At 43.4% G+C, this 25,136-nt stretch overlaps 2 protein-coding genes across 2 annotated transcripts; both read left to right on the top strand.

Annotated features, from left to right (window-relative positions):
* The first annotated feature begins 14,401 nt into the window (after positions 1-14,401).
* Positions 14,402-16,791, top strand: LOC122620213 (chromatin modification-related protein eaf-1). Its single transcript, XM_043797582.1, has 3 exons — positions 14,402-15,510; positions 15,571-15,694; positions 15,752-16,791. Exons 1-3 carry the CDS (start codon positions 14,554-14,556, stop codon positions 16,516-16,518), a joined length of 1,848 nt encoding a protein of 615 aa, XP_043653517.1. The 5' UTR covers positions 14,402-14,553; the 3' UTR covers positions 16,519-16,791.
* Positions 16,792-18,770: 1,979 nt separating this feature from the next.
* LOC122621086 (protein bride of sevenless) lies at positions 18,771-22,003 on the top strand. Its single transcript, XM_043798833.1, has 5 exons — positions 18,771-18,822; positions 19,120-19,590; positions 19,654-20,103; positions 20,185-21,644; positions 21,710-22,003. Exons 1-5 carry the CDS (start codon positions 18,771-18,773, stop codon positions 21,965-21,967), a joined length of 2,691 nt encoding a protein of 896 aa, XP_043654768.1. The 3' UTR covers positions 21,968-22,003.
* Positions 22,004-25,136: the final 3,133 nt, after the last annotated feature.

Raw genomic sequence — 25,136 nt, 5'->3', positions numbered from 1 at the left:
ACACACGCAAATCCGAAATGCTAGCCGAGAAACTGGATATCCCAGGCTCGTTCGGCTGTCTCAACATATTTTCCACCCGTGTTTCGTTTTGTTTTTCCCCAAAATTGTAAATAGTCGGGGCGAGCAAATTGAAAAGTTGCAGCCAGCGAGCAAGTGGGAAATGGGAACTGGGAAATGGGTGTGAGTGTGTGTCTACAAAAGTGTGCGGCCCCTTGGAATGGTCCCCATTGGCCAAAAATGCCGACTCGTCTTTTCAACGTGGCTGCCAAGGCACTGTGGCCCATTGATGCGAAATTCTTGGCAAATTTTAAAGTAAGGGGTTAAGTATAAGAGTACACTAGGTTTAGAATATATTAAATATTTAATAAACATTTAGCAGAATGTTTACAATGTAGTATAAATTGATTGCTACCCTGTTTTATTTTGTATTCAAAAAATCTCTCTTTCATCAGAGTCTACGCATTGTATAAAACGAATCCATTTAATGTTCACCCATTTAATAAAGCTTTCAAGCTGACTCTTGATTAAATAATACCATAATACCACTTCAGCAAAAGCTGACATTAAATTCTCACTCGTCCTTAAAGCGCGAAAATACACACCACAGTGCGGGAGCGGCATTGAATAGCATTTTATTTTATTATTGCACACAGCATGCTCGCTGGCTGCTTGTGTATTTATATTCAAATTTGTAGCACCTGTAAAACAGTTTGCAAAACAATGAAGACGCAGCCAGACGCCGGTGAGGGAATGTCAGCTGCTGCCCCACCATCAACCTTTTTGTGAGATGGACCCATTCCATGCAAGTGGCAAAAGTAAAAGTTAGACAAATGTATGTAAATGGAAAATGTGCTGGGCGAGAAATTGCGTCAAAACATTTGCCACACGAGATTAAGTTGGCCAGGTCCATGATATGTTTTAAAGTTTGACTTTCTTATCGGCCAGCCGGAGCCCAGACATTATGGATGAAATGAGGGGGCAGAGCTTGAAGGGCGCGTGCTAAGCTAAGTCTAAAGCCATAGACATGAGTTGGTTCTCGCCCGGCAATCAGACAAAAGAAAAGCTAAAAGAATTGCGTATACGACGCGTTGCCTTGACACCTGGCGTGGGCAGCTGAGCCGGTTGCCAGTTGCCATTTTCCATTTGCCATCCGCCATTTGCCATCGAGTGAATGCCATTTTTTTTTTGGTTCATGCTTTCTATATTTACGCAGAGACCCGAAAGGGAAGACAATACCATTTATTATGAGTTTATACAATAATTTATAAATACTTTTAACCCCGTCGCCTACCTGTCGTCTGTCAAGTTTCCCGAATATGTAAACACACTTAGCGTTTGATTGATATTTGGCAACAAAACATGAATGACACGGCCCTGAAAACTGATATCTACATGGGGGTTGGGGCAAAAGGAAAACCCTTTCTTTATTTTTATATACGAATTCGCCGGTAGGTGTAGGAAAAAACAGCGCTTCAAATTGGCGAATATAATTAATTCGAGTGAAATAAATACGGGGTGTCGAGTGAAAGGCAATGGTTAAGTCCATTAAGTCAATTATAAATAAATTATGCTGCCTTCAGTTCCTGCTGATTTCTGCGTAAAAGTAATCGCCAAAGTGGCTGGAGGGCCTTAATTAACTGAGATGGGGGAAAAATGGGGAAGAAATTCCGCCGTTCTGCTGGGAAATTATTATTATTTATGCGTATTCAAGGTATGCAGTGCAGGTAATTGTTTCTCCTGGCAAATGAGTTGTGTGGTTGTAGTAATAAATTTCCATTTAGTTTGAGCCCTTCAGAATTCCAAAGGAGTAACCTCAACGCATTCGCTATTCGCAAATACTGCTGTTCAACAGTTCAGTTAAATCACTTAGTTGATGGGTTCTACTAGTTAGCTAATGAAAACCAAATGCCACGAAAGCTTAACCACAGCCCCAGGCGTCTGTCCCTTTCACTCACTCTCCATCTCCCTCCCTCTTTCATCATCAGGCATTTATATCTGTGAAGTATAGTATATCAAGAGTGAGCTGTGGGTATAAATTATGCAGGGCACATACATTGCTAACTGTTCTGAGAGCAACGCGTTCTGTGCTAAGTAGAATTTTGAACTTGACTTAATTAGACGCAAATGCAGAAAATAGAAAGCGCCACAACCGCAACTCCCGGGAAAATTCGAAAACGATGGCAGTGATGCCAAGTCTGAGAGTTAGTTCTTATACAATATACAGATACAGAAATCTGTAATCAATAATAAATTCTGAAAACATCTTTGCTGATTTGTGAAAAGAAGAAAGATTTATTTCACTTCGAAACAATTTCCAGTCGATTTAAATATTTTTTTAAAATGTTTCAGCAACAGCCTCAAAATGCTGTGAGCGAAGCTATCCAAAATTTAAACCTCGATTTTTACGGCCATGGGCAGATAATATTTGAGTAGAAAAACAAATTTTAAAGGAGGAAAAGGAAATTTCAAATTTCCAAACTGGAGTTTTATAACCACAATAAGCTTATTTCGTAGATTATCTTTGAGTATAAAAATACTTTCAAGTCCTCCAACCACGAATAATGTGTATTGAAAGCGGCTGTCCAAATTCTATACGGAATATCGCTGGCAGGAAAAAATGCAAATTCCAGTTTATAGTTTCCCCATCAAGTATCGCGCCCAATCTGGCTTGACTTTGAAGTAGAAAGGACCTTACTTGCAGGGAGTCCTTACATTGCGAAAATGGCCAAGTAAGCAGCACCACTCGATGGCAGGTCCTGCGTTTGCGGCTTTACTGTGAATATTGAGGCTAAAACGCGTGTCATGGTGTCCTGCGATGGGAGCTCGGCTGCTTCGCTGCTTCGATGCCTATATTGCCCCCAAAGGCCGTCGCTCGTTAATTAATCAAAATACTTGCCACCGAAGCTGCTGTCAGCGGGTTTTCCCCCCAACGCCGCGGCGTTTTCCTTTTGGCCTGGTCAACGAACCTGCCGCTGGAAAACTGTCGCATCGTGCGTATGGACAAACAATTAAAGTCACGCGCGAGTATTTAATTAAAAGCTGAATATTGCAGCAAGTGCTGCGGCCAGGAAGTGTCCCGAAAGTCACTGTGCAGCGACTATGAAAAGCAATTACGAATGTATTGCTGGCACAAATAAAACTTGCAGCCAAATTTTCAATTTTTGCCAAAAGGGAAATTAAATTGGGCACGGGGCCAGATGAGCAAATAAGTCAACAGCAGACAAGTCAACGGGCGTTCCAAGAGTATCTGTTTTCTTTTCTTTTTTTTGGCCAACGCACAAAGAAGAAGATTGACACCTACAACGTTGATTTCAATCAGCTGCCACACGTGGGCACCACCGGGCAGCCCCCTGTAATTATTGGTGCGCCCCTGGGTGTGCGGCACAAAACACGCATTTTAATTTGACTGAAGCAATGAACTTGGAAATCAGAAGGCGCCAAAACTTAAAGACTGCTCGGAGCGTCTTCTATTTTTCAGTGCACTGGGAAATAATGTGTGGTCTTACCTAGAAAGTCATAACTTAATTAGAGAATCCCAGCAATACCGTTTAAAAAACTGTGCTCGTACTTAAAATATAATATCATGTCCTGCTTGATATACGACTTCTTTTAAAAAGTATGTAAGTGCCGCTTTCTGTTCTCAGTGTATGTTTTGTTTCAGTTGGGGATTTCTGGAAATGCTGTCAATCACGGGAAGGCGTTGCGTTGATTCGGCGGTTGGCGTTGGGCGGGCAGGTCGCAGACATATCACAAATCGCTCGAGTGTAAAATAATTTGTCTCGATTCCCTTCTGCCTGAATAAAATCAATAAACGCCGCCCCCGCCAATCGCCGTGCCGTTTGGCAAGATGCTGCAAATGCCATTTTTGGCAATCACCTTCAAGGCGAAGGCAGTGGAAGTCCTGGGCTCTCTCATTAGAGCAAGCACCTGGCGGTCAGGTGGAGTGGAGTGGAGCACCTCACCTCACCTCGTCACCTCATCCCCGCCAGCGGCATAATTGCGACGACTTCTTGCTCTCGAAAATCTAGGGAATAGCAATTCTAATGCCTGGCACGTACGCGCCGACGACTGCAAATGCTGCTTACCGCTTACTCCTTTCATGTGGGCTCATCACCACCGCTTTCCCAGCTCACCTGTGACTTTGCATCGGAGGCCAGGTGTCTCACCTTTGATTGCAGCACTTTGTCCGCACACACAATCAACCAGATGTAAATACAATTGGGCGACAAACGTGCATGACTCTGGCAATGTTTGTTTTAAGCACCTCTCGAAGATGTAGATTTCAACAAGATGGTGCTTTCTTTTATGGCCAAGTCAGTGGTTCGACAATGATCTTACAAATCTATCAGCCACCTTGAAAATCAGCTAGAGGTATCCTGTAGCGAAGTTGGAAATATTCTGTCTGCGATTTCTCATTTTTTGTGGCTCAACAATTTCGTCTAACTAATAAACTTATCAAAGTTCATCTGTCATGTGCACATAAACATAAAATGTGATTCGCATTTGACTCCCGCAATCGTCAACAAAATGAATCACGTAATGCGGACTATTTATGGAGCCATATTCGGATTGCATATAGAAGACGATATAAGGAATAATAAAATCATATAACAAAATGACCCGTGCAGGCGTATAAGCAACATATAAAGTTGGGGGGTATTAAAGAAAGTTTTGTTTGTTGGTGTTATACTGAGCGAAAGAATAAGTAAGGAGACAACTTCTAGTGAAGTTACAATCTTAGTTCCTGCGCCTCAGATCCTTTTCCGAGCACTCTGATTCACACACTCTGATTCACTCACACGCTGATTCACTCATCATTCATAAGTCACTCTCTTGTCAATCCTTGCCATCGATTAGCGTCAAGGATTGAAGCTCAAGCATTCAGTCAGCTGCACAAGGGCACTCACCCTTTGGAAAAACAGTGCAGTTTCCACATTTGCCCGGGGTGGGAAAAGTTTTTGCATTTAAATAAGTTGCAACAAAGTTGACTGGTGTTCGATTTCTGATACTCTGTGCCATTTTCAATTGAAACACAGTGAGCATGTGCGAATGTAATTCCATAAATTATATGTGTGTCCAGGCGATGATATTCGGCTAAAGTTTCAATGGGAAATTGATACAAATTTCGTGTTGCAGAGTTGGCAGGAAGCATTTATGAACGACATTCAATCTGCAAGTTAATTTGTGCCAAAATTACCATGAAAACCATTCGCTTCTGGCGCTTTCTATATTGTTGTTTGCTATTTTTGGCACGTAGCGTGGGGCGGATTTCAATTTTGGTGCGAAAACCCACGCTTCGCAAAGCAAAAAGAAAACAAAATTGTGCGAGTAACATAACATCAACTTTATGGCCAGCTGCTATTGTTTTGCTTCGGTGCCATTTTTGTCATCGTCAACGGCCAGAACCTGCTGCCAAAACCAAAACTCCAACCTGCTTACATGTGTCGGCCTTATCGCTTATCATCCCCGTTTTTGTTGGCCTGTCCTACTAAAAGCCTAATTAGACAGTTGGCGGCACCGATAAAGGGGGCCATCGATAAATTTGGCCGTGGCCCATCTGAGATTTATGTGACATTTTCGCCTGGATTTGGGGCTTCTGACTCCTGCGGGCTGGTGGGAGAATATTCTCAACTTGAAAAATGTGCCAGGATTAAGTTAATGAGTAAGCTTGACCTTAACTAATGTTATTTAATGTTAGGCTTTAAGTAGTCTCTGAACCAGTTTATTAAGTACTACTGCGAGTGAACTATTTGTCAAAATATGAAAAAAGTGAATTATAACATTTTTACATTATTTATAAACACGATGGCTTAATGCGGATACAAAAACGAGTAAAGGGAAAAATGGAAAAAAGGGCAACGGTATCATGGGACAGACACTCCACTCGAGATAATAATTATCTGATTAATATGAGTAATGGCAGCAATAGCACCATTGAGTTGGGTCGTCAAACTTGTAGTTAAACATGCAAAAATATTAAATGCTATCGTATGTATTATGTAAAAAGGTTTTATTGCTGTATTATTCAAGTACTTAAAAGGAGTTAATAATATTTATGCTTTTAATGTACCACTTTAATGGGACTTTGAGCAAGTCAAATAAATAGGTACCCTTTAACATATGGCGCTACTGATTAAAAAGACATCGGGATAATAAATGGCGAAGCAATAACAGTTTAAAATTATTGAGGTGTCAGACGCAGCGATTCGTGCATAATTGCACGGCCAATAAAACGTATGAAATGCCCGTTAAAATGTCAGCAACGATTATTGGCCTCCAACCTCTTCGGCGATTAAGCTGCGTGAGTGCTTGAATTAAAAGTAAATTGTTATGTTAAAGCCTTTTGGGCGGCGCTGAAAGGCGCAGCAGACAGATCATTAAAAATATGGCTAGCACAGCAGAAAGGAGCCGCAGTCCTGCGGCAGACAGCTCAGACAGTCGGAGAGTCGGAGAGTCCTTGCCAGGATATGGACAGACTGGCAGTCAGCGTCAGCACATTAAAGGTAATCACAATATTTATGTGCGTTTAACGAGACACTCGGCAGGCGAAATGGTTGAAACAAATCATTGACAGCTGGCACAGCAGCCACACATTTGCGGTGCTCTTCATTGTACGTATTTTTGGAACTTTTTTTTTGCCTTCATGTTTCAAGACATTTGTTTTTTCCTTCTATTGCTGAGGAATTTGCCACAATAAATCAGTCGTTTTTTTTCTGCCTAAACTCAATCTCTCTGGAGTCAAGGCGTAGGCACATTAAGTTGACAAAAAATGGCAGTCGTAACAAATTGAATGCGAATCGTGCAAATTATTTTTTGAAATATTTTATTAAATTCGCATTAGTGATTTGATATTTTTTGTAGCGATTTTGCAACAAGCTAAATCAGCAAGTTTGTATAACGCTATTTGTATTTAAATGTAGGCCATTGTGGGCAAGCAATTAACAGCCATATGTTTTTTTGCTGGTCTTTTTGTTAAAACCTTTTTTGTGAAAATCGGCAATTTGGCAATTTAGCTTTGTTTGAGTTTCCTGTGTCAAATTAGGTGGCCACACACAAAAATTTCCAGTAAAAAACGCCCCATTCTGATACATTTAAAAGATTGTAAATCAGTGCGCAGTTCTAACGAACTTTGGGTCTAGGCATTGTGACCCAATTTCTCAAACGATTTAACTTGAATAAATAAATTAGCTACATTTATCTGCATTCGGGTGAGCAGAACAACGAAACCGAATGTAAAAGATTCAATTAGGCATATTGGAGTGGCAGCAAATCAGTGGCACATTCAGCTGGAGATGATAAACTTTGGGCCGAAGTTTCCGGCAGCAGTGCAGCATACGAAAATAAATGCGTGGGGAAATGGAAAACCCGGGAAATGTGATAGACAGTCTGTCTGCGTATCTTTACTGCAATCATGAAAGTGTGTGTGTTTTGTCAAGAAGCGTGGGCGTATTATAGACAACTTCCTGTTATTGCCGGCCCATCCCATGTCAGTCCCGCCCTCTTTCTGCTTTCGAACCATCGGCATTTGTAAATTTGTGAAGTGTAAAGTAACCCCGAAAAGTCAACAAATCAATGGCGGAGTTTCATTTTTATGTTGGGTCCTCTTTTTATGTCTGTGAAACACGTAAAGTTGCGATTAGCCTGAAGTTCAATGGTAAATGGATACAAATAAATTGTGGGGCATTCTTCCCCGATAAGAACGTGACGAATGGCAAATCATTGTCCCTTTTTAGGATTTACAGTTCCGCAGATGGATAGCTTTTAAAAAACTAATGTCTTCTGTAATAAAAGGGGTGCGACTTGAAAACAGAAATTTTGATTCTTAAAGCAATATTTTCTAACCTGCTCCCATTAAATTCTTTACCGGTTTTCTACGTGTTGATTTATGAAGTTTGCTTAAGCAGCTGCTAAAGTACAAATATAAAACCGAGAATATCATAATCAATGCATCAAAAACTGTCAGTTGCTGGGAATTGAAACAAACCAAAGCTGGGAATGCGATTTGCAATTTTACACGCACGTATCTCTGTGCAAATATGTATCTTGGGGATGGAATGGGATGGAAATGGGATGGGAATGGCGTTGGATTGGATTGGGCAAATAGAGCTCATACGTGATATGGCTGGCACTTCCATTGCATACATCTGGACTAGCTGTCTTCAGCTCGGATCGCTCCTGCTCCTCCATTTTGCCTAATGTTTTTGACGTGAATGGGTTGGGATGCAAGTGAATACGGTCGTTTGGGAGCTGAAAGGGATTTCTGCTTCAATTCACACAATATCTTTTAAGGAGTACTCCAAGACAAACTTCACCTAGCATATGCTTACACAGCAAACAAACCCGGCTTTCTTATAAACCACACACATCCTTGGTAGTTCTAAATTGTTATAATATTTTTCTGCGTGCAATGTTATTTATGCGCATTTTCCGGTCCTATTATCGCCACACAAGGACATGATTAGCCCGAGTCCAAAACTTATAAGCTCGTAAAATTGTGTAAAAGGAGACCCCGCATATGTCGGCCGGATTGCATGTCAACGCTGGCCACGGCCAAGTCAACAACTTCATAAATATGTCGAGCATGTGTAGCTCGGATGACTGGCCCCCAAACTCTGCATCCCCCAGCCAGAAAAGCAGAAAACCAGAAAAGTTCTCCTCCTCGGATGGCGGGGGACCCTCTGGCAGAGATTTGTGCCACATCATCGCTCCTGGCTGACCATTTTTACGCTTCCGTCTAACAACAAAATGGCATTAAACGCAGATCAATCACAATCAACACCGCTGCTGACCCACATATCCCCACAAAGATACATGACTTGTGGTTGTGGAGTAGTTGGAGGAGGGGTTAGAGATTGATTTTGAGTCGGGAATTGAGTTGTCCATATGTATGTAACGTATATTGTACAAGTGTTCGGTTCGGTTCGGTTGAGTGTTGACTGCTCATAACTGACTTTCCACTGATAGTACACCATTCTTTTTTGGGTGGCAAAGTTTTCTATTTACTCGACCTTCTGTGTGTTTTTGTGCCTCGCTATTTCGCCAACTTCCGCACTTGCCGGTTCAACAAATGGAGCAGCAATGGAGCAAAGGAACTTTAGTTTTTCTTTGCCAACAAGTGCACTTGTTCAACTTTATCTTGCCTTAATTTCTCTATTAATTGGCAAACACCATTAAAGCTGGTAGCTATGGTGGTTTCGCTTCTTTTTCCCAGTTGGCGAGTGTAACCGCCACTTTGAGAGAAATTGTCAACTATACATTTCGAAGTGAATTTAATTTTCTGTCAAGTTGCGGGGTCTTTGCCTTGGTTTATTCATGCACATTAGTCTGGTTTGCCTTCTATAACTCACAACTGTAGCTGAGGTCTTTTCAGGTTGAAGTACATTTATTTGTACAGCTTGCGGACATTCTCGGTAATTTAAATGGGTCAAAACGTATCTGGCAAAGTTATTTTCCTATGCATAGCTGTGGTAATTATCCTCAGAAGAAATTCTGTAAGCTTAATGGAGTGCTTTATTTTCCAGCTCCCTCCAAGTTTCCGTTTTTAATTGAAAATAATTAAATTTCTATTCTCCCGTGTTGTATTTTAACCCAATTTTATATACCTGTCGTCTATTCATTTCATTTTAGGATAATTAAAGTGTGTTAAGCCAAAACTCAAAGCAACACCTATTTGACATTTCTGGATACATCTTCAGAGTTGGTTGATTTTAATTAAAAATTGCTGAAAGTTCACAGCTTTTGCGACATTCAAGAATTTGTGTGGCCTTGGCAATAATTCACATATAAACTGACACGAATGAAGTATTTTAGATCTGCAAAGCCGATTTACAATTTTATAATCAGTTTTTTCGTTATTATTTCATTTTGAATAAGGTAAATTTCAATGATTTTCCACGTATACGCCGTTTTGTTATGCTTCGGTATATTTTTTACATATTTTGTGATCGCATTATGACTAGAATTTTTTGATAGCTGCTTAATCCGGGAAAAAACTTAAATTCAATTTAATTAGCCTGGGTGTAGGGTGCAATAAAGAGGATTTTAATGGATTCCCCCAAACATATAAGCTCATGTAATTATATTTAAATATTTCAGAACGAATTTTCTAATAATGCCACAGCCAAATTTCACGAAATGCCAACCATTGTAATTAAATAAACTTTAGCTGTCATTTGGTAAATATTTTCCCAGAACAGTTACTGATATTTAAAGTAAATGAGAGAGTCGTGACAACACGGCTACTAATTTGAGCAAAATTTAGAGCCATTTGCATTGCTGGAATAAAAGCGAGTTGCAATCCTGGTGTGGCAAGCATAATTGAGTCGCATTCGCAAATTGAAATCCAGGCGCGCAAATTAATTGGCGAGCTTAGCATGAGTTCGCATTCAAATGCTAAGATTAATCACTGTCAACTAAATGCGAACGAATATATAAATTGAATAGATACTTAAGCGCTAAGAGGGCGACATGGACACGGAGTCCAAGGCATGGCGCTTAGTAATTGCGCAATCGCGGCGCGATACTCACTCAAACTACTTGCCGTGGCATAAATTGCAATTGCAATTCCAATTGAATATTGTGCACTCGCAATGGAAATGGAAATCCAAATTACACTTTGAATTCAAATTGCAACGGAGTTCGGTGTTAAGAAATGTGTTAAACAAGCGGCACTGTCAATTGGCCAGCGATTTCACCGGAGGCGATTGACTTCGATGAGCTTCGTTTAGTCGGGCTATCAACTGGCTTGTCTTACAGGTGAGTATCTCGATGCTGCACACACGCGTTGGCCCAAAATAATGACTTGATTTCTATGCAAAATTAATTGTTACACATTGGGGCTTTCGTTTGTGTTTTCATATATTTTTTTTAATATTTTAAAAATTATTTTAAAACACTTCACGGCTGTTTGAACAATGTTTTATTCGGCTGCTTGCGTTGTTGACAATTCTTACGCACTTGCCAACGCGATTTTTGCCACGCGGCGTTAACAGATTTCGCGTCTGGTTCAAACAAAATTTCGCATTGAACTGAATTGCTGTGTGTGGCATCGTCGTGCGGATTTTCCTGTTTGGGCTGCTGCTGCTGCGGCTTCTGATGTTGCTGCTGCTGCTGCTGTTGCTGCGGCTGGTGTTGCTGCTGCTGCTCTTGCTGTTGCTGTTGTTGCTGCTTTAGCTGCTGTTGCTGGCACGTTGACGATGGCAACACGAAGGCACACGACAAGTGACCTGCCTGATTTCACCCCACATTTTCAGTTAGCCGGCTAAAGAAGCCGACAACTGAGCGGGCCCAAACAGCTGTTCTTTGTTTATGTTGCCGGCTAACAAGAGCTTATTGTTGAGCAACATTCTGCGCGTTGCGAGCTTTCTTATCACACGCTGATAACAGCACCGCCTGATAAGCTGGATACCAGTTTTACCTATGCAAAATAAAACATTAATGTAGTTACATACCTATTGAAAGCATTGCACTCTCCTACAAATTGCAGCGCCATGTTTATGACTTTAATTGATCCCAGTGAAGTGAGGCAACCAAAAAAAATTCTGCTGACCCAAATACCAAAAAATTGTATTTTCAGTTCATTCAGTTTTCTGTGAAAAGGCATAATACAAAAAAAAATACAAAAACGGAAACACGTACCCCACTGATCTTCAGTGCGTATAAAAAATGGGCAACATAAAGAAATGCCGCGTTCTGAATTCGTGACAAAAAGCCATCAAAATTCAGAAAACAATCATCAACAATCAAAGTCGAGTCGAGTCGAGTAATTTTTTATTAAAAGCCGAAACAAAACAAAGCGACAGCAGCTGCATTTATGAGAATGAGCCAATGAGCCACTCGATTCGAATCTCGAATCGAATCGCAAAATTTGTTGGAAACTTTGGCAGCATCGCATAAATAAGCAAATTTATTTGTGCGATATCTGTAGCGGCAATTTATTTCGTTGTAGCATTTATTTATTGTGAACATTTTGTCATAAAGCACACGGCCCAGAATGACGGAGAACAGGAGGAAATTCTCGCTCGTCATGTTCGTCTGTCAGCGGGGATACTTTTAAATAAATAAGCAGCAATAAATAGCTCTTAAATTAAGCAAATAAATAGGCGTACAATTATTTACTCGCCGGCCGTGTTAATATATGTACTTTTTAATATAAATACAATCGAGAAAGATGAAAAATCGCAAGCTAGTCGATAGCTGGTTGCTCTTAGTTTCAGAAGTTCAATTTATTAGAATAAGACTTTTGAATGTACTGAACAAAAACCAATTTGATTTTTTGTCATTAAATAAATTGTTTTACTCTGTTACCTGCCTCAATTTTAATTTTCTTTACGATTTCTTATAATTTGTCATATTTGATTAAATTTAACAAGAAAAGTGCTCTGTTCTAAAATTCTCATAGAAATGCTTAGCCATTAAACCAAAAATAGATGGCTAAAATCGTGCAAGTGACGTACTATGGGTGGGCAGTCGCAAAGTATTCGGAAAATTTTGAAAAGTCTTAAGGATCTCGTTGACAGGCGACAAATTTATGCGTGAGAGAAGCGCAGCAGCACTCACTTGCCTTTTAATTGACTCGGCCTGCAATTAAAAATAAAGAAGTGCCAGTGCAAACACTTCTTATTTCATGTGCATTACGAAAGCTGTACAATTTGTGGTCACCATTTGGATGATTTATCTGCGCCGCGGGGCGTCTTTTCTGGGTGATAAATTTCTTGGAAAAGTCTCCGCCTTAAGCAATTCTAATGCCGCGTCCCATTAAAATTTATCGTTTCGCATAATGCTAATGACTAATATTAATTTTTGGGATGGCTCACGTTTGCTTGCCACAATGCTTCTGCAAGTCAGTTGGCATTTTGCAGATAATCAGTCCATCGAACAGTGGAACAGTGGCCAATTAAGTCGGTTTTGCCGGAACAACTAATAAGGGTGATTATTTTTTCTATCACCATGACAATGTCAACGTGCACGTCATTCAGCTGGTCTCAAAGGCTTAATGGCAGCTTCTCTGCGCATTTGCAACAAATAAAGCCCGTCTGACCTTTGTTGCTTCCTCGAATGTTGCAATATTTATGCGCACACGCACACGCACACACATGCAGTGGACGGAAATTCAAGGCTCAACTGCAGGCCAGGATCTTAAATTATAGTCAACTGTCGTCGGCCGTTCATGGTTCATTTATATTTATGACTGGGGGTACACACAAAACGAATTAAATGAGCTGTTCTGGGGGCCGTTTAGGGGATAGGAAAGGGGAGAGGGGTGTGCATTAAATGAACATTATTCGCACAGATATCATCTCGTTCCTAATAACATTCGCATGCAACAGATTGTCAACAAAATGATTTGCTGGCAGAAAGGGGAGAAGGCCTCCTGCAGTGACACGCAGCACACGCGTCGTATGCGCAATTTGCATAATGAGGATGTGAGGCAAGGAGTTGGCATGGACATCATCTCATGGGTTTTCCTTTTCAAGGCACCGTCCCCACGGACAGATGACCCAATTTTTAAGGGTCCTTCAGCACTTCACTTCAGCACGCCTTTCCAAATCCCTTTCGCTTTGCATTCCCTTTATGTCTTAAGTGTCTGTAACCTGAGGCTAAGCGGTCTATTTCCAGCAGTCCAGACATGGCCTTAAAGCTAGTTGCCTACTTAAGGATTCCTCCAACGCCTTCGAATCATTCGCCTTGGATACACGGCGCCTCGATGAGGTTCAAAGGTAAATAATCGGATAAATATTTGTAATAATTTCTTGAACGATGAACCACTTCCAAGCGAACACCAAGTGGCATCCACACCCATACCCACACCCAGTTCCACATTCACAATCAAATGCAGCTCATTAGCATTTGATTTGGCAGCGAATCGAAGAAATATTTCCGGCAAAGCGGGCAAACATTGAACCTTTGCTCCGTGTCATTGCCATTTGCGGTTAGTTGAGCGGCAAAAGGTAAACAAATTTACGGGAAAACTCCCTCACCACCTGTGGTCTGAATAACGAAGAGGTCTTTGAGGTGTGAAAATAAATTTGGTAGCTGGCGAAGCGCTGGAGTGAGTAATCAATATGAATGCCATTTTGATGCGGAGATCTATCATTCAGTGTATATACAACCTATGATGTTTGTATAAGGAAGCTAATCAAATGTGTTGGACCCATTTTGAAAAATATCCATAATTGGGAACTTTCCGATTCTGTTGATAAATCCGGAATACCACGTAAAATGATCAATTGATCAACACAATGTTTCAATATACTCAAAAGATTTACACAGCTGTAGAGTCAAATAAATAGGTATGTACATATTTACAAACTTTTTAAAAAATTGAACATGTTTTCCTCATAATCTTCCAATATCCCATCTATCTAGTAGGCTTGTGTAATAACTTTCAGCATTTTTCTATGCGTCTGATTCATTTTAGCTAAGTCCCCCAAAGAACATACATAAATGTAAAATATTTCAAATACAGTTTATACATTATTGTGCATTTGCGTTTATTGGTACAACTCGAGGTCAACGAAAGTTTGTTTTTGGTAAGGTTAAAAAAGCCTTTTGATGAAGATGGTGCGCCCAGTTCGTCGCAAGGGAATCGAGGAGGTGTACGGATCCAAAATGGATACCTTGCATCCGGTCAAGTCGGTGGCGATCTCCCACGCAGGTATGACCAAGAAAACAGGGAGGACCGAGAGATCGGGTCCAGGCGGTGCCACTGGCGGTGGTGGAACCATTAGCTCCCGACAAGCCGATGCTCGCACTCAGCGCAGTTTTGTCACCGAAAATGATTACTACATCACCACCAATCTGCCGCTGACGGCGGCCAATCTGCGAAACTCACCCGGTTCGATGGCCCAGCCATCAATATCGCAGATGATTCCCGGCCATGTCCAGCCATCTCCGTATAACGCCATGTCCTCGAGGCGAAACCAAATGGCCAACAAGGCCAGTGCCCGTCAGCCGCCGATGAACAAGGTGCCGCATTTTGGCCCAGCCGACGGCATGGTGAACAATAATGGCTATGGCATGTCCAAGCCCAAGGACACATACCGAATGCAGCACCGCGCGAAGGGCAATACCCAGAGGCACGACTATCCCATGGACGACAACGGCGACTTCTCCGACAAGGAACTAATGGTGCCCCAGCAGGGAAACATGGCTAATATGCGCCGGCACAATCAGCATTCCCATGCCCATCAAATGCAAATGCAGATGCAGGCCGGAGTCATGCAGCATCCGCCGCAGCACCAGCTCCACCAGCAGCAGCAGATATCCACTCACAACCAGCTCAAGCAGCAGCAGCAGTTGCAGCAACAGCAGCGCCTCCAGCATCCGCAGCCGCATCAGCATCCACATCCACATCCACATCCGCATCCGCATCAGAAGCAGTCGCGTGGACGAGGGCCAGTTGCAACGAGCAAGGTGCACGTGAGTACCGCCGATGACGATGAGGAGAAGGAGGACGATCCCGAGGAGTTCTTCGAGCTGATCCGCCAGACCGTACAGACGGCCGTAGGAGTGAGTTTTGCACACATTTATTAACCTATTATTTAATTATACATTACACATTCTCACTAGAACACCATATCCGATGCTCTGGGAAAGAACTTTCGCGATCTGAGCCACAAGATCGAAAGGTTCTCGGGCGAGTTGAAGCAGACAAACGAGAACCTGGACAGGCTGCAGGAACAAGTTACTAGTAGTGAGTTATTTACACTTAATCTTCTTACTTTTTAATCATTTCATTTTCCACCTGCAGAGGTAGTTTACTACGGTGAGGAGAACTCCCGACACTTTCGGTACTTGTGCATGAAGTCCGAGTACGATAAAATGTTTTACCAGCACCAATCGCTGATGAACGGAAAGCCAACTCCTGAGATGTTGAGTCTTTCGAAGGCGAATCTAGAAGCAACAGCCTCAGCCACCCAGAATTTAACACGGAAACCATCGAAACAACAAGCTAGCAAAGTGTTTCGGAATCAAAGCAAAATGCCAATTAGCACAAAAAAGGACTTAAACGAGTCCGTGAAGAACTCCAGTGCCTATCGTAGTATCTCCAAGGCTCAGCAGCCAGCTGCACGAAAGTCCTCATCGGACCAAAGTTTAGTTGTGAAATCCTCCGAAGTGGGCGTGCGTGAAGTCCTGGATCATATTCAGCGCTACTGCAATCAGGTGCAAATGAAAGATGCGAATGGTCAAATGGCAGCTGAACTGCCCAATCTCGAGGACATCCTGTTACCGAAGAACTCAATCGGTGGACTTTGCGAACCAGCTGCCATGAGCTCCAGGACCATCGCTGGCGGTCAGAAGAACAAAAAGGATGACGACACAGAGATGGAAACGCCTCTCGATAGTACGGATGAGACCTACACCGAAGTGGACGACTTCCAGTTCTCCTCGGACATCTCGACCTGCAGCGAGGACGACGACTGTGGCCTCAAGTATCCAAGTGGAGCCACCACAGCCCGGCCAAACCGCAAATTAAATCGAAGGGCGGCCAACAAAGGCGCCGGAGATGGTCAGTAATGCCACTGGACTATATATATATAAATATATATGTATAATGCTCAGCAGATTGGACAAATGAATGAGCATTTAAACCGAAGGAATGAAGCCTTATACTTATACTTATTTAAATATTACTTTTGGAATGACCTAAATTTTTCCGATAACGTAAAACCAAAAAAATTGGATCATACTTTTCGACAAATTAGCCATAAGTTATCGTACCTGGCGTACATGTATTCACTTAATTTATCTTTAGGATCACCATTAAACAATGTTCAAAATTCAAAACCAGCTTACCTTCTTATTATTATATACAAGTATAAATGTGAAAAGCCTACATTGAGCATAAAAGTGACCCATTTGGCCCCTGGCAATCCCAATCCCCGCTTAGTAATACCCATTGGTGTCACTAATAACTGCATATTATATTGACTGCAAAGCAAGAGCCAACTGAGCTGGCCAAAACAAGGCATCACCCACCCCCCGGCAACCGGGTAAAACTGAGTCGAGTGGAAAATAAGGCCTAAGACCACCCCCCTCAGCCACTAGCCACTAACCACTAGCCAATAGCCCTAACCTGCAGCTGCATTTTTATGGGCTTACGAGTGTCGCGGTTCTGCCAGTTCTTCCGCTGGTTCAGTTGGCCAAAACCGTTTAAACGTGGCTGTGGTCCGTCGGTGACATATTGCTGCGTCTATCCAAATGTAAAATGAATATTTAAATAAAATAACAAAATAAAAATCTAAAATCCAAAACGTGAAACTTAAATTACTTTTCGAGCAATAAAAGTTAAACCCCTAGAGGAAAAGAGCTCTGAATTCCACTTATGCAACGCGGCCAAATGAAAATGGTTGTTTTTCAACTGATGTTGCGTTTGACGTGAATTAAAAGTGTTATGCAAAACCCCGAAACCCGGAAAAGCGCCCTGCGAATGTCAAAGCCCAAGGCCCGAGTGTCGTTTCTATTTTCAGGGATATTCCACTGAACATTTGCACATTGGATAGCCATAAAATTAAATGCAGCATTTTGTGCATGTGATGAACCAAAAAGGATAGCAAACATTGTGCAAGCTATCAAGTGCTGAACTGCAAGACTGGCCAAAATTGCAATTACTGATCGGCACCTTTGACAGGTCACCCTTATCCGCCCTGAAACCCGAAACCCGAAACCCTTTGGCCCAGCAAGTTGGCTAATTGCAATGACCAATATTTGAACTGGCTTCGGGGTGTACATATTTATTTTTATAATTATGGGAAATTGTACACTCGACGCGGAAAGCACTCAATTTTTGTGAGTGACTGTTTGAGCCAATAACCATAACAACCAGCGAGTGCCGGGCCTAAGCCAAGTTAGTCAAAACAAAACGGCCAAAACAGGTGCAAAACATTGCCACATCAGTGTTCCGCCTTCGCTTTTCCAGGGGGTGGGTTCGAAAACGGAAAAACTAAAATAAAATAAACTGAACTGAACTCAAATAGAGACAAAAAATCGAATAGAATATAATTGCATTGTGCGGCCACTGCAATACTGCACCCGTTAACACAGGGGCTTACCAAATCAATTTGGTTGTTCGTGGGCCAACAATAAATATATATATAACATACAATATATGTATGTATGGTTTGAGTGCTGCGTACATCACTGGGCAAATATAAAACGAGAAACGTTTAATTGACCCTAAAATCACTGAGGCGTTCAATTTGTGTTCCCTTGTTCTTCTGTATTTTTTTATTTCGCCAATGGCTGTTACCAAAACTATTGTGGCTCTGACTGTCAGAGGGCCCAGTGCGTGAATCTGTGTAATGAGTGTGTGCAGTGCCATAAATTCCAGAATTCGGCTTCCACAAAAAACTCTATTGATTTTCCCGAAGTGAGAGAATATGCGAAACAGAAATATTTTCCACCGCATTACTTTTGCACTGATAGTGGGGAAAATCACGAAGAAACGGACATGGAAAACTGGAAACTGTGCCAAGCCAAAGTCTGTGTTAGTGTGACAATTTTTAATGCGATTAAAGTGCAGCACTCTCCACGCAGTCGGCAAAATGGTTGAAGTGGCCGGCAAAAATATGGCAACAGTTTAAAAATAAAAAATACAATTGTGCACAATGGCTAATATCCAACTTACCAGTTTCTTTCTTCCTTCTAGCAACCGAAAATAAAATAAAATGATATCAATTATCAGTCCATGCTGAAGGAAAGACTGCTGCATTGCTTAATTATCAACGGACATTTTTTGTATTTAATTAAAAACCTTTATAACTTTAAAAATGAAGGTCAAGGGAGTATTGCAATCTGGACGAAGAAAACCATTACCAGTGGGTAAGTGCTCAGTAAATGTCGTAGGGCAGCAGTGAAGTGCAATGGAATGAATGGCAACTTGAGGGGATTTCTCATTCCGGGAATATTTCAAGACCTGTATTTTTCTCGAAATTCAAGATTGATTTGATGTAGAAAATTGTAGTGCATGTTTGATTCAACTATAATTCAATCAATTACCCGGTCAATCGACTTGGCTTTCAACAAGCCACCGAGCTAAACAGAACAAAGGCACTTTAATTTAAAGGAAGGATTCAAGTTGTTGTTCGTTTGGGTTTAATTCAAAGTACTCCTCCACAGCTCTCCTGTGCATCCTGGTCACTGTGCTCTGCATCTTGGAGTGCCATGGAGCAGAGCTGACATCACCCACCAAGAAGTCCGCTCCCCTTCGAATAACCAAACCACAGCCCACAAGTCAGCAGGCCAAGCCCACCAGTATTACCACAAAGGCCCCAACCACGGTGGCTTCAACCACCGACGATGAAGTCTCCAGCTCCGTGGATGGTCAGCTGGCCCCGCTCATCTCATCCACAACCGAGGGAGCCAGCAGTGGCACAACTGCCAGTCTGGTGCCGGAAATATGTCTCAATGGTCTGCAGTTGACGGTGAACAGTGCGGATGAGGGCACGGTTATACGGAAGCAGGAGGAGTTTGTCAGGATACTCGAAGGCGATGTGGTGCTCAGTGTCCTCACCAAGGACCCCGACTCCGCGTTGTTCGTTATCAATCGTGTGAACCAGGCCAATCTTATTAGGGCAGACTTTGAAATTGGTTGGTAAAGAATCGCTGTTTATATATGTGCACCAAAAACAAATCTTTCTTATTGAATGGCAGGAATTCGCGCCATCAGCATCGACAACGCCAGCTTGGCCGAGAACTTGCTGCTCCAGGAGGTGCAGTTTCTGCAGCAGTGCACGACGTACTCGATGGGCATATTCGTGGACTGGGAGCTGTACAAACAACTGGAGCCTGTTATCAAGGACTTGGAATACAATATCTGGCCAATACCGGGAACGCGGGCGCATCTCTTTCCCAAGGTTGCGCACTTGCTGCATCAGATGCCTTGGGGCGAGAAAATCGCATCCGTGGAAATAGCAACCGAAACGCTGGAGATGTACAATGAGTTCATGGAAGCCGCTCGCCAGGAGCACATGTGCCTCATGCACTTCAAGAGTGACGAGAATGTTTACATAATGTTTGGCAACAAGCTGGCTAGTCACTTCAAGGAAAACGGCACTCTGTTTTCCGTGCCCACCGACAGAACGGACGATGAATTTCTGGCAGGTGGGTACTTACATCATTCATTTGATTTATTGTTTAAGTTAGAGATTAACCTTTTATACTTCTTTTTTGTTTTCTTTTTAGACCTACCAAACAGAGCTTTTGTCCTGATGGAAAACGAAATCGACCTGAGCACTGCCGTGGAATTGGACGCCACGCCCACCGCTCTGGACGAGATTCTAATCGGGAAGAGTGTGGTGCCATCGCGCGTCCTCAGCTTTGCCGGCTCCATCATCGACCTGATGAACTGGCTGCGCGGATCCCTGTCCAAGCACTGTAAGCGGGGCGAGGAGAACGACTTGTATGTGCTGGAGAGCTGCTTCAACTTCCTGAACTTCATCGAGGACTGGCGGACATCGGAGTACCGACAAGCCCATGAGACGGCTGAGATCCTGTCGCAGCTGCTGATGCGCAAGCTGGGCACCGCCATGAACTTTCAGATGTACCAGAAGAAGGTGCTGACGCTGGACAAGATCACGGGTGAATCGCGCACCGAACTGCGTGAGATTGCGTCGCAGAACTTTGTGACCAATGTGACCACGTACTACCACTACAATCGGGACAATCACACCAGCTTGGAGCTGAAGACCAAGTTCGGTCAGGTGTTCAATTGCCAGTACAGTGCCGGTGACAATAGGCGGTATCCATTCCTGTTCGATGGCGAGTCCGTGATGTTCTGGCGCATCAAGATGGACACATGGGTGGCAACGGGGCTGACGGCTGCTATCCTGGGCCTGATTGCCACGCTGGCCATCCTGGTGTTCATTGTGGTGCGCATCTCGTTGGGCGACGTCTTCGAGGGCAATCCGGCCACCTCGATTCTCCTCCTGCTCTCCCTCATCCTAGTCTTCTGCTCCTTTGTGCCCTTTTCGATTGAATACGTGGGTGAGCAGCGCAATTCGCATGTGACCTTCGAGGATGCCCAGACCCTGAATACCCTGTGTGCGGTTAGGGTGTTCATCATGACCCTGGTCTATTGTTTTGTGTTTTCCCTGCTCCTCTGTCGCGCCGTGATGTTGGCTTCGATTGGCTCCGAAGGTGGCTTCCTATCCCACGTGAATGGCTACATCCAGGCGGTGATTTGTGCCTTCAGTGTGGTGGCCCAAGTGGGCATGTCCGTGCAACTTCTGGTGGTGATGCACGTCGCCTCGGAGACCGTGTCCTGCGAGAATATCTACTATGGCCGCTGGTTGTGGGGCCTATTGGCCTACGACTTTGCGCTGCTGTGCTGTGTGGGCGCCTTGATACCCTCTATATACAGATCCCAACGTAACTATCGCGAGGGCATACTCATTGTCATTGGATCGGTTCTCATTATGGTGATTTGGGTGGCCTGGATAGCGCTATCCCTGTTCGGGGACGAGTGGAGGGATGCGGCCATTCCGTTGGGATTGCAGGCCTCTGGTTGGGCGGTGCTGGTGGGCATCCTGATACCGCGCACCTTCCTCATTGTAAGGGGTATCGAGCGGTCGGATATTGCCCAAGCGCTGCCCTCACTCACTTCGCTGGCTTTCGCCCAGAACAATCAATACTCCTCAGAACAGGTAGGTTCGCAGAAAATTACCAAAATAAAAACTTGGCAGATTAACTTAAAACTCTATTCTTACAGAGTGTTTACGAGTGCGTGAATCCCGCCATGCGGCACTGTTCCCAGGAGGAGGTGAACCACCAGTCGCCCAGTGAGATTCCCACGTTACCCCTGCGAGGAGGTGGGCCACGTCGCCAGCAGTTCTTCGCCAATCTCCGCCAGGCCAATGCCAACATCAATCCACAACGTCCTCCACCTCGACCCCAGCAGAGTCCTTCCCGATCCTCGGTGTCCTCGCTGCCGCCCTCGCCCGACCACAACAAGATCACCCGTTTTTAGCCCCAGAGTGTGGAATGAAGCACTTCTAGTCAACGCTCCCAGTACGTGAATTCAGCTAAGAACTGTCCAACATTTTGAATCACCTACGAACCAAGAACTTACAGAAGTTGATTAAATATATAATAAATCGATACAAATTATTATAATCAAAATAATTATTTTGGGCCTCGAATCTGAATCGAACCGCTCCTGTAATTTTTGCATCGCAACACATATTTTTAGCAGAACGGTTTGTGCGCCTGCTAAGTGAAAGCTGCGAAAGCTCAGCGACTTTCGCCTCCTGGCTCTTTCTTAATCGGGCTATAACTCTAATTGGCTGGGCAAACACGTGACAGGGCAAACAACGAAAGCTAGACGAGCCATAGGAAAAATCATCTAAGGCGAAACAGCGACGGCAATCACAAGAGCCGATATCCTTGTGCGTCACGCGACATTGGACGCCCATTTGTTTGGCCTTGGATGAGTGGGTGTTGGGAGGTTGGTCCCAGGAGGACGCTGACGTCAGGGTGACACTGGCCGGGGCAAGAACATTGACCATGGCACATGGACAAATGCGCAACAAGATATGCTATCAAGCCGCCACAAAGGCCGGCAAAGGCAAAAAAGCGAGGTTGCCACAAACTACCGACTACACGCGACCATTTCAAATGGCGCCGATTTTGCTGACAATGCCACGCGCAAAACATTAGAGGGCTGGGGATGGTGGCTGGCATGAGTTAGATCCTGTAGGATCCAGGCCAACCTCAATAAAGTTATGCTTTACCATGTAATCTCGCCCGAAAAATCCCCTTTCGAAAAATCCCCACAATCTCTGGCTTGTGGATGGCATACTTTTCGCGGCAACGCGAAAAGCGCTTTGTTTTCCGCGCTGTTTCCCTGCACTGGCCGTTGGCATAATTTGCACTTCATTTGCCGACACACAAAAAGGAAATGTCTTGGCCTGCCAAGGACTGAGACTGGGACAGGGACTGGGACAGGGATAAGGATAAGGATTCGCTCGTGGGCGGTTTGCTTTGATTGCCGGGCGGCGATAGCACTGCGAAATGAGTTTTGCCCCCGTTGCCATTTTCCTGTTTATTTTCGTATGGCCGCCATGTTCTGGCGTCCTTGCGTATGCTTTGGCATAATTTCCAGCACAGTTTTTGTAATTAAATTTGGTGCTTCTGCGCGAGATTAGAGAAGAAATATGCCAAGGGAGTGGGACTTATGCCGCACCGCAGATCCTTGCAACCGCCTCCCATAATTGGCCATGTTGAGCAGTGCCTAATCTGGGATTCCGGCTGGAGTGTGTGTGTGTGACACTTGACTGTCAAAAGCTGTGCTACGTGACATTATTAGCAATGCAGTCCTGCCGCAATTCCGCTCGTCCTTGCCTCCTTGCCGTCTTGCCTCCTTGGCGTGCTGCCGGCTACGCAGCGGTCCACAGGGCGTATGATTTATGACTATGACAGAACTAATGATGCCCCATTCGTTAGATGGCAGGCGTGCGCCCGAAGGCGAGAAAACATCGAATGGCACATGGATATCTATTTATTTATATATCTGTACATATATATTATGCTGTGGGATGTGTTTCTATCTCTACAACACCAATATCAAGTCAAACCTCAACGCGTCACCGGCTGTGACGTCTGGGCCCACGCTAAAGATAGCCCCAAAATCATAAAAGTCGCTTTCACTTCTAAACTTCCGAGTTTAGTGCAATCTGGCAAGAGAAAAGTTTTTTCTTTGTCGAAACAATCTGCGTAACACCCAGTCCTTGCACACCAACTGGTGAATCATTCAGCAGGGTTTCCATGGGTGTGACGACATCAACCCATCTGCCGGTAAAAATCAGAATCAGACATTTCGAGTTAAAGTTCGGCACTGAGGGAAAATTTGTATTCCAAGCCTTTTTAAACAAAAGAAATATAATCTTTGCCTGATCAGTAATTCATTCATTAACATTTTATTGAAAATTGTATTAAAATAAATATTTATTCTTTTGAAAAAGTCGATGGAAGTTAAGTTATTTCTACAAGTATAGAAGCACATTGCTTAAGAATGCGTATCTACTGTGGCATGTCGCCAAATGTGCGCCACGTCCTGCGAGTCGCCTGCCATTTGCCTATATTAGTCATGCGGCCCAAAAAAAGACATGTGACGCCCGAGATACGAGCGCCACCCACTCCCAGGAAGCCAGCTAGTCAGGAAGCCCCCACTTTTCCCCCATTTTCAAGCTTTTACTATGCGGAGACGTCAGAGGATGGCGCTACATTACAACTACAGCGACATTGGCGGGAGTTTTCCGCCCCCATGTCGTACTTGGCAATTTTCCACGCGACTCACAGATAGCGGTGAAGTCAAAACAAAAAGCTTTTCATTCATCAAAAGTAATCGGGAGCAAGTGAGAAGGATATACGGGCGTGGAAGAGGGACACAATCTAGGTTGAGTTTGCGCCATTTGGCAGCTCGTCGAGCTATTTTTCGCCTATTTTGTGGCTGGCTCTTTGCTATTTTCGACACATTTCAACTGGCCAACTCGACGAAGCTTCTATTTCTGTGCATTGGCTTTTCCTCTGCGGTTGTTGCTTTTCCCGCTTTTCCCGTTTTTCACTTTGTGACTTCTTCAATTGCGCTTTGGGGTTCATTCATGAAATTTGACAAGCCGACTCGCGTTAACCAAACAAAGACGGCTCTCGAGCTTTTCTTTCTTTTGTCGTTTTAATTGCCCTGTTCTGGCTATTTTTGGATGGCCATTGAGCTTGCGATGGGGCTTTGACATTATAAATTAAAATCTTATGGGTTTGCAAAAATTCAATCGAAAATAATACAATTGGTTTCAGAAATTGGTAGTGGCAGGTCACTTAAGCACACATTGTAATTTCTAGACTCAACTTTCATTACTCGTGTGATAAGCAGGACGGACGACTATAAATAAATATACCTCAATTTTTACGCAGTTGTAACTTCTACTATTAAACTAAAAAACAATACTACTAATAACATAAAGAACTCATAGCATTGCCCTATTCAGACAAGCCTAATGCTCCATTTCATGGTGAAAGTCCTTTTAAAGAACAGCGCTCATAACTCAAAGACTGGCGAATTCTCCCGCTCCGATTCTCCGCATCACTTTCCCTCTCTGCGAACAGCTGTCAGCTGTGGTGGCCCCCACTTCGCAAAGCTT

Source organism: Drosophila teissieri, chromosome 3R, assembly GCF_016746235.2.
Source record: "Drosophila teissieri strain GT53w chromosome 3R, Prin_Dtei_1.1, whole genome shotgun sequence".
Classification (NCBI taxonomy): Eukaryota; Metazoa; Arthropoda; class Insecta; order Diptera; family Drosophilidae; genus Drosophila; species Drosophila teissieri.
This window is presented reverse-complemented; position numbering and strand designations above follow the sequence as displayed.

Coding starts and splice junctions, on each gene's coding strand:
- LOC122620213 (XM_043797582.1), top strand. CDS start 14,554: ATGAAGATGGTGCGCCCAGTTCGTCGCAAGGGAATCGAGGAGGTGTAC. Junction 15,511..15,570: donor CCGTACAGACGGCCGTAGGA/GTGAGTTTTGCA, acceptor CATTCTCACTAG/AACACCATATCCGATGCTCT. Junction 15,695..15,751: donor GCAGGAACAAGTTACTAGTA/GTGAGTTATTTA, acceptor TTCCACCTGCAG/AGGTAGTTTACTACGGTGAG.
- LOC122621086 (XM_043798833.1), top strand. CDS start 18,771: ATGAAGGTCAAGGGAGTATTGCAATCTGGACGAAGAAAACCATTACCA. Junction 19,591..19,653: donor TAGGGCAGACTTTGAAATTG/GTTGGTAAAGAA, acceptor ATTGAATGGCAG/GAATTCGCGCCATCAGCATC. Junction 20,104..20,184: donor GGACGATGAATTTCTGGCAG/GTGGGTACTTAC, acceptor TTTTCTTTTTAG/ACCTACCAAACAGAGCTTTT.